The 13624-nt window shown below is 45.2% G+C and overlaps 1 protein-coding gene across 5 annotated transcripts; it reads right to left on the bottom strand.

The window, feature by feature from the left end:
* Positions 1-39: 39 nt before the first annotated feature.
* Positions 40-13456, bottom strand: rnf40 (ring finger protein 40). 5 transcript variants are annotated; one of them, XM_021565141.2, is made up of 20 exons: positions 13373-13456; positions 12147-12295; positions 11874-12041; positions 11535-11760; positions 11087-11284; positions 9060-9181; positions 8707-8853; positions 8283-8357; positions 7945-8064; positions 5927-6106; positions 5122-5257; positions 4665-4786; positions 3732-3991; positions 2627-2744; positions 2271-2420; positions 1591-1803; positions 1164-1289; positions 838-978; positions 516-617; positions 40-368 (listed from the first exon to the last, which is right to left on the bottom strand). In XM_021565141.2, the coding sequence occupies exons 2-20, from the start codon at positions 12282-12284 to the stop codon at positions 192-194; spliced, it is 2919 nt and encodes a 972-aa protein (XP_021420816.2). In that variant the 5' UTR covers positions 12285-12295; positions 13373-13456; the 3' UTR covers positions 40-191. The 5 variants fall into 5 exon arrangements, with proteins under 5 accessions (XP_021420816.2, XP_021420819.2, XP_021420818.2 ...); XM_021565144.2 differs by lacking the exon at positions 13373-13456 and adding an exon at positions 13221-13361 and having other exon boundaries at positions 11577-11760; XM_021565143.2 differs by lacking the exon at positions 13373-13456 and adding an exon at positions 13221-13361 and having other exon boundaries at positions 1591-1800.
* Positions 13457-13624: the final 168 nt, after the last annotated feature.

Here is a 13624-nt window from a genome sequence, read left to right on the forward strand (position 1 = left end):
ACTTCGGTTTTTAGACTCTCACTCAGTCACAACTATCTGTTTGGTCACTAGCACCAACCGGCAATGAGGCAATATAAGAAAGTCCTTCGAGAAAGCAAAGACAAAACTAAGCTCTCCAACCACACTCACTTCCATCCATTTTATTTTCTTCCTCCCCTCCCTTATCCCTGTTCTCTTCTTTTCCTCAGCAGTTAAGTGATGTAGATGCGGTGGAAGTCGTTGGCCCCGAAGGCACAGTTGCACTTGGGGCACTTCCTTTGTCGGGTGTCGTAGCGCGTCTTCAGACACTCGTAGCAGAAAACGTGGAAACACTTGGTGAGCACCGTCTCCTTGTCGCGGGTGTTGCAGCACGGACAACGCAGCTTCGCCTGCCAGGTGTGGAGTACAGAAAATGTACAGTTAACGCTGTAAAATAAAGTGGCACCCATGTACCGCAACATGTGAACCTTCTCACATGTAACTGATCGAACAAAAGCAAGGCCGGGCCATCAGGATGTGTGTATTTGTTGAATTACCTTGTACTGGTTGATCTCCTCCTGCAGGATCTCATCAGCATCAGTGTACACCTCCACTTTCTTCTGCTTCTCCAGCTTTCGTCGTAGCCTGGACAGGTCCTCCTATAAGTCAGCCAGACACAGTCGAATACTTTAGGAGACTAAAACGACAGTTAACATTCACACTCAAAATGACCCTTTCCCACAGAAGGCTTTTAGGGGTTTGACAAATTAACATCAGGGCTCCCTCGGGGGGAGCATTCACGTTTACAAAATGAGACTCACCTGGTTAAATAAAGGATACATATGTGGAAAGGACAGACTTGTCAGTAGTTGTGTGTACCTGCGCTCTTTTGAGGTTGCCCAACTCCCTCTCTCTGGCGTTGCGGTTCTCAGACACAGATACCTGGATCTTCCTCAGCTTGGACTGGGTGTGATCCAGCTGCACCTTAAGGTCCTCAGCCAGCTGGGCTGCCTCCACCGCCTGAGATGGAGGGGCAGCAAGAGACACTCAGATACTATTGTCCTTAATAACAGTGGTATTGTTATTCCTTTTTGTGATATTATTACAATACCAATAGTAAAAGTAGTAGTACTATGAGTAGTAGTATTGGTAAGGTAACTGTGGAAGAAGGGGAGTTTAAAATTGTAAGTGATTTGTTTTGCTACCTTCCTCTTGTTGAGTTCTAGTGCTTGTATGCGAACTCCTAACTCTTTCTCCAGATTGGTCAGTGAGCTCTGGAGGATGCCCTCTTTCTCCTCCAGCTTCTGTACAACCAATAACTGGGCTTCCACCTGTGACAGACAGCAAGGGGAACCAATCAATCAGACCTTTTTCCTCATTAGCTCAGAAACACAAGCATTATCAGGACTACAATCAAATGTTTTTTATTTTTTTATTTCAATAGTCATCAGGAATGAACAACATGCAGCCCAAGATATGCTATTTTTTGACCCACGGGTCTCTTAATAAATAAAACAGTCTGCCTTGCCGAATGAATGAGTTACGCACCTGTTTTACATCCACCGCTTTGTAAGTTGCCCTGAAAATAAACACATGCGATGCTGACAGTTCATCCTCCACAGTCGCTCTCACCTGGGTCTTGAAGGTGAGCACCTGGTCAGCCAGCTCCTCCTTCTCCTCCCTCAGCATCTTGTAGATCTGGTTGGACTTGATGCGTTCCGACATCAGCTTGAAGTTGGCGTCGTCCTTCTCCCTCAGCTGCTGCATCAGCCGGCTGTTCTGCTCCTGCATGTCCTCAAAGGCCTGGCCCGTCACGTCCATCTCACTCAGTAGGGCCTCCTCCTCCTGGACAGAATGGAGCGGTACGGGGGGGGGGGGGGGGGGTTGGAATAGAGTTGGCATTTGTTTAGTTTTTTTCCATTTTACTGTCAGTTATGTAGTTTAATTTAATTGAGGTCAAATCTCTTTGAGAGAGAGAGACCTGGTACAATACGGCGGACGAAAACACATTAGGTCACACAGTGTTACCTTGCAATGTATCCCGAACGGATCACACAATGTAATTATAACTAACATGTATCAACTGACTTCACAATGACACCTCATCTAATCTAATTCAAATACCACTGAATAGCATCGTAACACCTCACTTATCGGCATTGAGATTGCTTAAGAAATGAAATTCCATTGAAATCCCTGGTAAAAAAAAATAAAAAGCAATGGCAAAGCCAAGGCAAACCCACTGCAATTGTGACATTTAACATATTCAACAACTCTGCAACAGCTTTGATTTTGTAGTGGATATACAGTACTTGTTTGGTGGCAGTGAGCTTCTTCTGTAGGTGGTCGATTGTCTCCTCTGCCACACGGATCTTCCTGAGAGCGTCCTCATCAGCCAGCTTCTTGCTCTCCTTCCTCTCCCTCTCCTCCAGCTCTCGAACACGCACCCGCAACTCATCCACCTGGGACGCGGGGGGAGGGATTTAGATGTAACACATGGACAAACACATAGGCACTCTACCACCTCATTATTTATTTATTTTTTATGACCAAGATTTTATAGACAATTCAATTTTTTTAATACAGAATACAAGACATACAAAGTAGCAGGACCCAACAAATACCATTTAACTTTACATGTGAGATTCTTGATTTTTAAAAATATAACCTCGGCTTTAGACTTGCGCTCTGCTGCCATAAGCTGCACTTTGTCCCTCTGCTCTTTGGGAGCTGATTTGTACATGTCCAAAAGTAGTTTCATCTCCTTCTGAGACTCCTGGGCTTTCCTGAGTGAAAAGGAGAATGAACAGTAGAAGAGTTAGCACTACCTAACTTTAGAATGAGACAATGTGTTAAGGTCTTCTACTATATGAGAGTATATTTTATTTTAGGGGTGTGCCGAGTAATCGGACAAAACGAGTACCTTAACAGATATGGTGAATTTTCTGAATAGGATTATGATGAGTATTTTTTGAAATTATCAGTGATTGGGGGGGGACAGGGTCATTCTCAGCTGCCAGCACGCATCTCTCAAACAGTGTGGATGAAGCGTTGTGTACTATAAATTGTACTACTCAATTGGCTAGTTTGGCTGTCTGTCAAGAAACGGGCGGGGTGTGGGTTGAGCCTGCTGCCATAACTGGACAAGTCGCCGCTCCCTCTGTCTTTATGTCGCGAGCTAAGCCCATGCTTGCTTGCTATTATAATTTGTTCCTCGCCCAGGCATTTTCACATTTGAAAATGACAAATGCAGATAGTTCATTTTCATGGTACAAATGTTGTGGCATAAGTGTAGGGAGAGAACATTTTTGCTCCTTTTGAAAGCAAAAAATATATAAAAAATACGGGGCAAGCAAATGACCTTCAACTAAATCTGAGTCTGGAATAAATGCAGGCAGCAGTAGCCATCCACGCATTATATATTAGTCTATTTTGTTGATAATTGAATGGGACTAAGTCAGTCAATCATATGCATTTTCAGCTGTCAGGATCATTTCTTAACTTTGAACAATGTGTGAAGGAACATAACGATGTGCTCTGAGATGCACTCTGAGTGATAGTACAGTAATGTGCACTTGTGGTATACGCCTTACCTGCATTTAAAGGTCACTTCCAGGTTTTCCGATCACAAGTAAATCTGATAACGAGTATCAAGTGTGATAAAACGGATCGAATTACGAATACGAGTATGAACAGATCTGCACACCCCTACTTTATTCAGCATAATATGACAAACGGGAGTTGTGGGTTCTATAATCAAAAACAAAACATACTTAAGTTCCGCCCTCAGCATCTTCAGGGTGTCCGAATCTTTCCTCTTCAACTCCTCGCTGCGCTGTCGCTCTCTTTCTCGCTCCCTCTCTCGTTCCCTCTCAGTCTCTCTCTCTCTCTCCCGGGCCCGCTGTCTCTCCAGCTCCCTCCTCCTCTCCTCCTCCTCCTCTTGGTCTTCATCCTCCTCTTTCTTCACCTCCAGGCTGTCGCTCACCGGCTCCTCCAACGACAGAAGCCCGGTGTCACCACTCTGACACCGCAACTGACATAGAGGCAGGGATAGAAAATGGATTTGGGACATCAATCGTGTGGATCACTGATTTTCATAGCAAATATCATGATTCAAATAAGTCACGTTGATCCTCATCTACTAACCAAATATTGTGCAACTCAAGTTTTGTTGAACCACATGACCGAACCACCTCACCAGGGCAAACTCAAGGTTCTAGTTAGCCTATAATAAGGGTCCAGAGTAGAGCCTTGCAAGGGGATTCATTTTAAGCGAGCACTACCCTATCCAGGCCGATTGATTCTGGCAAATTCAAGGCCCTGCCCGAAACCAGAAATAACTTCCTCCAATACTAAATCCATTAGCTGCTCCCTGCACTCAGCTCACTCTGCTCATTGCAGCTCTGAGTCGGAGTATCCATAGCAACGGATCCGCTTGGGTTGCTCTGCTCAACGAAGAGACAAGAGAAAGCAGTTAGCGGTTTGCTACTTTCGGTCACTCTAAACTCAAACACAACTCAAGGACCATTAGTTTTTGTGAAATAATCTCTCCCGTCTTATATTTGACGAGGATGAAGTACTTCTGACACCATGTTATTATCTTAGTCAGATATGACTGTACTGCGCCGCCGAGCACACGCAAGTGGCTCAGCATCAAAATTCAGAAGAAAGTCTATTGGTCTCATGTAGAGGATCCGCCGCCCTACCTTGTTGATCTCCATCTGTGTTTCTCGGAGCTTCCGCTTGTAACGCTGCACGTCACCTTTCAGCTGGTGGTTGTGGTTCTGGAGGCTGCTGATGAGGTGGCGCATCTCTCTGTTGATTGGGCCTGAGGGAAAGATCAAAGGGGGACAGAAGGGTTGATAAGGAAACAACGGCCGTGCGTTTCAGTCAGACCCTCTGTTTTGTCTGACTGTAGTCTGCGTGTGCTAAACTTGTGAAGTATCGCCAAACTAGTGAGCAATATGGATAGTGATAACAGGATAGGACATTCATCCCAAACACAGTCAACATCCTTGGTTAGAGGGTGGGGGGAAAAAAAGGAATAAGACTGACAATCATCCATTCAAGATTCTCACTGAGAAACTTTTGCTTTCTATGGGAAACTGTTAATGATAGAAACGAGCCTCGGGAGTGAGAGGTGTTGTGGAGATGAGACGTTACCTGCTTGCTCGTTGGCCGCCAGGTTCTGCTCAAACTCGATGCGCAGCATCTCGTACTCCTTGCGCACCTGGGCCAGCGTGTCTTCCAGCTGGATGACCTCTGTGCGGAGCTTCTTCTGTAGGGACAGCTCGTCACTCTGAACAGATGACAAGCGCCACAGCTTTTGTTGGCGGCAGTCCAACGGCAACGTCACACAAAACCATCCTGACTAGTTTTGGCCAGTTTTTACTGATTGTGACACAATCCACTTTCCAAACATATAAAGAGAGCCTGTCTGTTTCTGCTTACACCAAATTGGTCATGTTTTGCCCAAACACAAGGCACTGTAGCCATGGCAATGACACACCATTGTGGAATGCAGAGCTAGTCAGCTCCCCGGGCCGCTGTAACCCGGGCTGTACAAAATACCTTTATAACCACATATATTCCTAGCGTATTCATGATATACATGCCAGACCTGGGTTCAAATAGTATTTGTTTTCTTTCAAATACTTTAGCTGCGCTTGATTGAGTGTGCCTGGCACAATGGAAACAATGGAATAGTCCCAAAATTGCAAAACCCATCCACCTGGTACCCCAAGCAGGGGTGGGGGGATACTATTTGAACCCAGATCTGATACGCTGAAATGTTTGTTACTTTAAAATCAGTGGCTCCCTCCTACACTTCAGTAATTTGTCAGATTATTTTATGCAGAGCGACAATCAGTCCATTCAACTAAGGGAGGTAAATGAACCATGATCATAATCATTGCAAGTAAAAACCTTCTTCTAAATAGCCGCTCTCTGCAAAATCAGTGCTCCTGACCTCCATGTGCTCTATCTGTCGGAGGTGGGCGTTCTTGGCGGTGAGGAGCAGAGCCCGGGCCTCGTCCAGCTGGGTCTTCACCCCCAAAGACTCGTTGTAGAGCAGGGAGAATTGGGACTGCAGGCACTTGTAGTCCGCGGTCTCTTTCACCACATCCTCTGGAATATTTTTCAGGTCCAACTGAAAAGGTAGTTAAGTGAGTGAATTAACCCCCCCCCCCCCCCATACACTGTAAGACACCTTGGGACATGGTGAAAAACTAAATGACTGCAATTCATTTGGGATAGAGCAAACAAACAAGGGAACATTGGCCAAGAAATGACATACAGAGTATACATTCAGTGATCATAACATAAAACAAATGTTAGTGTTTATAATTGTTTTAAGTGTTTACAGTGCCTTATGAAAGTATTCATACCCCATGACTTATTCCCCATTGTTGTGTTACAGCCCAAATCCAAAATTGATTAAATGTATATTTTTTCTCGCCGATCTACACACAATACCCCATAATGACAAAGTAAAAACACGTTTTTCGAAAATGTTGCTAATTTCTTGAGAAGGAAATAAAGAAATCTGTAATTGACACCGGAGTCAATGATTTGTAGAAGAACCTTGGCAGCGATTACAGCTTTGAATATTCTTGTGCATGTCTGTATCAGCTTTGCACATCTGGATTTCGGGATTTCCTCCCATTGTTCCTTGCAGATTTTCACAAGATCTGTTAAGTTAGATGGGAAGCGGCGGTGAACAGCAATCTTCAAGTCTTTCCACAAATGTTCAATGGGATTCAAGTCTGGGATTAAGCTGTTCCACCTGTTAGATTCTGGGTTAAACTTGGAACATTGTTTAGAACCTAACACACCCAACAATTTCCACATTTTTGTTCTGAAGCAATTCCAGCATTGCTTTGGCTTTATGCTTGGGGTCATTGTCCTGTTGGAACATAAATCTTCGCCCCAGTCTAAGGTCGTTTGCACTCTGAAGCAGGTTCTCATCAAGGATTTGCCAGTATTTGGCTCAATTCATTGTTCCCTCTATCCTTACCATCCTTATGATGCTGCCACCGCCATGCTTCACGGTAGAGATGGTGTTAGACGGGTGATGAGCTGTACCTGGTTTTCTCCAGACATAGAGCTTTGCATTCAGGCCAAAGAGTTACATTTTTGTCTCATCAGACCAAATAATATTTTGCCTTATGTTCTCAGAGTCTTTCACAAGCCTTTTTGCAAACTCCAGGTGTGCTGTCGTGTGCCTTTTTTATCAAAGCCCAGATTGATGAAGCGCTGTAGAGTCTGTTGTCCTTCTGGCAGGTTCTCCCATCTAAGCCAAGGAACTCTGTAGTTCTGTCAGAGTGGTCACTGGGTTCTTGGTCACCTCCATGACCAAGATCCTTCTTTGCGGTTGCGCAGTTTAATCGGACGGCCATATATTCCCAATGATGGAGACCACCGCGCTTTTGGAAACTTTCAACACTGTCTAAATTGTTTTATACCCTTCCCCAGATATATGCCTCATCACAATTCTATCTCAGAGATCTATGGACAGTTCCTTGTACTTCATGGTTCCTTGTACTTCATGGTATAGCTTCTGCTCTGACATGCTTTGGCCAAAAAAATTAATTGGCCACAGGTGCACTCCAATCAAGTTGTAGTGACATCTCAAGAATGATCAAAGGAAATTGGATGCACCGGAGCTGAATTTGGAGTGTCATTGAATTTTGAATACATTTGAAAACATGTTTTCACTTTGTCATTATGGGATATTGTGTGTAGATAAATGGGTGATGTTTATGTTTTAATCAATGTTGAATTTAGGCTGGAACAACATCATTTGGAATAAGTCAAGGATAATGAATATTTTCTGAAGCCACTGTGTCTATTCTACAATTATAATCATCCTTGACATGACATCTGACTGATGACTGTCTGAATAGTGAGCATCTCCTTTGTTAAGCTGACATAACAGAATGCACAGCGTATTGTCTTGTATTCCCTCAGAGGGGGATGCTGTTGTACCTTGAGTTTCTCGCTCTCCCTGACAGCCTCCTGGAGCTCCTGCTGTAGTTTCTCCAGGTCTGCCATGCGGTTGTTGGCCAGCTCCTGGTTCTGCTCCAACTCTGCATTCAGGCTCTCAAACTAACAGATATAACAATTACAATATTGGAGTTAATTTGTATCACTTTGGGCACTAGGCCGTCATTGTAAATAAGAATTTGTTCTTAACTGACTTGCCTAGTTAAATAAAATTAAAATAAATATGACAGGGTTGGAAACAACAACGTATCAAAACAAGATGGAAGGGAAGCTCAAAGATGAATGGACAATAGGATGGTTGGACAATAGTCTGCACTCACCTTCTGTATATTGAGGGTGATCTGGCCACCGGGTAGCCCCCCTGAGCTGCCAGTGGTGTAGTAGCCCGAGGTCAACTGGACAGAACAATCAGAGATGGTTTAGTGAACTTGGCCCATACATTAGTACACAAACCCAGACATATTACAATAGCTATATTGACGTGGTTACAGTCCTCATTTCCGCAATAAAACATCAAGACATTATTTTACCCATGTACATACAGAAGGACATCAATAACCCCCCCCCCACAACTGGTATTCAATGGACGGCATGCTCTGCTGCTTCAGCCTTGTCGCTGGCCATCGATGCATAACGGAGTGACATCAGCGATGACAAGACACTAGAACTACACACACACCTGCTCCATTACACACACAAAGTAAATTAAGTACACACCCACCGACGCACACAAATTACACACACCTGCTCCAATGCCTCAGCCAGATGCTTGTTGAGCTTCTGTTCCCTCTTACGGAGCTTCTCAATGTCCCACTGTAGATCCTCCACAGCAGTCTCCATCTCAGACACCTTGGTCTCCGAGCTTGTCACCTTATCCACAAGCTCGTTGTACTGTTAAAGAGGAGCAGAGATGAGAGCAAAAATGTGATTATGAAATTGGTTGGATGAGTCCACACAAATCGCCATGTATTACCACCGATGAGAACTAGCAGACATTCACATTGAGGAGGATACAAAAGCTTGAAAGATGACACTATGGAGATGTGGGCATACCAAACACACACACACACTATACATGACAGGGTGAGGTAACATACCTCCATAGACATCTTGTGGTGTCTGCCCTGCAGGGAAGAGGCCAGGTCTTGCAGTCTGCCATTCTCCTCTAGCAGAGTACGATTCAGACGGAGCATCTCTTCCTGGCTGTCATCCTCACACGCTGACAAAGACAACACAGTCACTATGGTTACTCAACTAGTGATTACATTTGCCACGTAGCAGATGCTTCTATCCAAAGCGACTTACAGGAATTTAACACGAGATCAAAGTGAATGTCACACTAGGCACCAGAGTGAATGTCACACTAGGCACCAGAGTGAATGTCACACTAGGCACCAGAGTGAATGTCACACTAGGCACCAGAGTAAATGTCACACTAGGCACCAGGGTAAGTGTCACACTAGGCACCAGGGTAAGTGTCACACTAGGCACCAGGGTAAGTGTCACACTAGGCACCAGGGTAAATGTCACACTAGGCACCAGGGTAAATGTCACACTAGGCACCAGGGTAAATGTCACACTAGGCACCAGGGTGAATGTCACACTAGGCACCAGGGTGAATGTCACACTAGGCACCAGGGTGAATGTCACACTAGGCACCAGGGTGAATGTCACACTAGGCACCAGGGTGAATGTCACACTAGGCACCAGAGTGAATGTCACACTAGGCACCAGAGTGAATGTCACACTAGGCACCAGAGTGAATGTCACACTAGGCACCAGGGTAAGTGTCACACTAGGCACCAGGGTAAATGTCACACTAGGCACCAGGGTAAATGTCACACTAGGCACCAGGGTGAATGTCACACTAGGCACCAGGGTGAATGTCACACTAGGCACCAGGGTGAATGTCACACTAGGCACCAGGGTGAATGTCACACTAGGCACCAGGGTGAATGTCACACTAGGCACCAGGGTGAATGTCACACTAGGCACCAGGGTGAATGTCACACTAGGCACCAGGGTAAATGTCACACTAGGCACCAGGGTGAATGTCACACTAGGCACCAGGGTGAATGTCACACTAGGCACCAGGGTGAATGTCACACTAGGCACCAGGGTGAATGTCACACTAGGCACCAGGGTGAATGTCACACTAGGCACCAGGGTGAATGTCACACTAGGCACCAGGGTGAGTGTCACACTAGGCACCAGGGTAAGTGTCACACTAGGCACCAGGGTAAGTGTCACACTAGGCACCAGGGTAAGTGTCACACTAGGCACCAGGGTAAATGTCACACTAGGCACCAGGGTAAATGTCACACTAGGCACCAGGGTGAATGTCACACTAGGCACCAGGGTGAATGTCACACTAGGCACCAGGGTGAATGTCACACTAGGCACCAGGGTGAATGTCACACTAGGCACCAGGGTGAATGTCACACTAGGAACCAGGGTGAATGTCACACTAGGCACCAGGGTGAATGTCACACTAGGAACCAGGGTGAATGTCACACTAGGCACCAGGGTGAATGTCACACTAGGCACCAGGGTGAATGTCACACTAGGCACCAGGGTGAATGTCACACTAGGCACCAGGGTGAATGTCACACTAGGCACCAGAGTGAATGTAACACTAGGCACCAGAGTGAATGTCACACTAGGCACCAGAGTGAATGTCACACTAGGCACCAGGGTGAATGTCACACTAGGCACCAGAGTGAATGTCACACTAGGCACCAGAGTGAATGTAACACTAGGCACCAGAGTGAATGTAACACTAGGGACCAGAGTGAATGTCATAGTAGGGAACAGAGTGAATGTCATAGTAGGGAACAGAGTGAATGTCACACTAGGGACCAGAGTGAATGTCACACTAGGCACCAGAGTGAATGTAACACTAGGCACCAGAGTGAATGTAACACTAGGGACCAGAGTGAATGTCATAGTAGGGAACAGAGTGAATGTCATAGTAGGGAACAGAGTGAATGTCCCACTAGGGACCAGAGTGAATGTCATAGTTGGGAACCCCTCTACATAATTATGCTAAATGTAGAACCCACATGATGCTACAAACAGAAAGTGAAAAACTCCAGATTCATGATAAGCGAGTCTGAATAGTTACCTGAGGACAGGATCTGGGTGCATAGGCCGTCGATGCGGCTGTGCAGCCTGTCGAAGACGCAGACCATGCAGGCAGCGGCCTCCTTGCTGAATTGCATCCTGTCACGCAGCTGCAGGCTGAGCTCCTCCTCACTGCTGTTGTCCAAAGTGGAGAGCAAGGCTTTGGTACTCTCACTGAGGGTAGTAGTGGGCGGCGGGGCTAAACAGTCAGGATGAGAAGACTTAGGATGTGTTTTTTTATTTAACTAGGCAAGTCAAATTCGTATTTACAAAGACGGCCTACAAGTAAGTGATAAGTGACAGAAAGGTTTAGTGCTTGATGTTGCCATTCCTCACACCAGTTATTACCGGCAGCAACGCAATGGACTAAGAGGTATCATTACTTCTGATCAGAGGCTAGATATGCGTAGATGAAAAAGGTTGAGAGAGAGAGCAGGAATCCTCTTTACCGGTTGTCGAGTCCTGCTGTGGTTCACGAGCTATCTCCATACCGTCGGGTGGTGGAGGCTGTTTCTCCTCGTGTTCTGGCACTGGGAGTGGGGCTGAGGGAGGGGGTGGTAGGATCATCATGCCATCCGCGTCCATCGGGGTAGGGGTAGAAACAGGAGTAGCGGGGGGTGCCGCGACCACCGTGGGGTCAATGCGTTGGCGCAGGACGTGAACATTTTCTTCCAACTGGAAGTTAGAGAAAGAGGGTAATAGACTGTGTGTGTGGTGGGGGTTACACTTTAAGTTGAGAATATGTCTATGTTCCTTCACGGCAGCAAATGATTGTAGAACGTACGTACCTGGGACCAGTAGCGATTCACAATGAGCAGTGTGGTATCGTCAGTAGCTTGTCGCTTTTCCAGCTTCTCGATCTTCTCCCGCAGCTCATCCTCCATGGTCTGCCTCTGCTCCAGACGCTCACTCAGCTTTTTGTTCTTAAACTGGATCACCTTCATGTCCATCTCCTCCTGCAGACGTCACGTGATAATAAAGAAGATCAATTAAATCATCCCTCCTGTATGGTTAAGCACAGACAAGACCCAGTTGTGGGGTACAAAAAGATGACGACTAACCGTAGAGGACACTCCCCCAATGCGTATGGGCTCAATGAGAGTGGTGGTGGTCTTTTCCTCTTTTTTACACTTCTTCTCAGGTGGACAAGGGGAGCTGTCCCCACCTGAGGCTCGCTTCCCTCCCCCGGTGCCAGACATGGTTGCTGCTTCTGCAACAAAAGCGTGATAGCCGTTTTAGGACACAAAGCCGATGAAAAGGGGGCATTTCATTTGAACAACTTCATTTGTCAGCTGCCTATGAAGAGATATTTATGATGACAAGACTAATCACTTCCCCGTGTCAACACCAGGGTTTTGTCATTGTGTCACCAACTTTTGAAGTTTAATTTAGAAAATGATACTGAAACTATCTACTATTTGGTATACAACTACAAATAATTGATGTGGATTGCTTACAATTGCCCAAGTTGGCAAATTAATTCAGATTTGTATATGCCAATTCAATGAAGGCCAGAATGTCCGGCTAGCTAACTTGCTAGCTATCCCATTTCTGAAGTGTGGAATATGTAAACCTGCAAGTGGGCATCCAAAACTTGGCAGAGTAGCTATCCATGTTAGCTACCTAAATAGCAGTAGTTGCATGCTTAACGTACACTACATGACCAAAAGTATGTGGACACATACTCGTCGAACATCTCATTCCAAAATTATGTGCATTATGATATGGAGTTGAACCATTGTTGCCCTTAAGTCATTTTCACTTCACAATAACAACACTTACAGTTGACCAGGGTAGTTCTAGCAGTGCAAAAAAATTTACTAACAGACTTGAAGGAAAGGTGGGATCCTATGACCGTGCCACATTGAAAGTCACTGAGCTCTTCAGTAAGGCCATTCTACTGCCAATGTTTGTCTATGAAGAATACATGGCTATGTTCTCGATTTTATACACCGGTGTGGCTGAAATAGCCGAATTAGCAACGGGTGTGGCTGAAATAGCCGAACCCACTAATTTGAAGGGGTGTCCACATACATTTTTATACAGTGTATATTTTACTAGCTAGTATAACTAACGTTTGAAAGAATCTAGCTAGCTAACAGGCTAATGCCAATTGTAATGAATGCTAACGTTACCCGGCAAGCAGATTCGAGTTATACGGCCTATGCACTCGAATCACTTTGAAATGTTTACTACATGCAATCACATGTTTTTATTTAAAGATCACTACCAACTATCACAAATCTTCACCAGCAAAAAAATTAATTTGTAAAACATAGTCACTAACCGGAGATGACGACAGCAATTATTTAAGCAGTTTCCTGTACGGCACGGTAAGTGTACCGATGAGAAAGTAGTTTTATTAAAATCAAAGGTCCTGTAGTCCGTTTCTCGCTGTTTTTTTACTGTGTATTTACCTAAATGCCGAATAGAATGCATGCGATACACATTTAGTCATTATTCAATAACTATCCCAATGTTATACGATTAATTATGTGAAATAATGTTTAGTCCATGCCACGCCTCACTATGTCCTCAT

Source organism: Oncorhynchus mykiss, chromosome 16 (genome assembly GCF_013265735.2).
Source record: "Oncorhynchus mykiss isolate Arlee chromosome 16, USDA_OmykA_1.1, whole genome shotgun sequence".
Taxonomy (NCBI): Eukaryota; Metazoa; Chordata; class Actinopteri; order Salmoniformes; family Salmonidae; genus Oncorhynchus; species Oncorhynchus mykiss.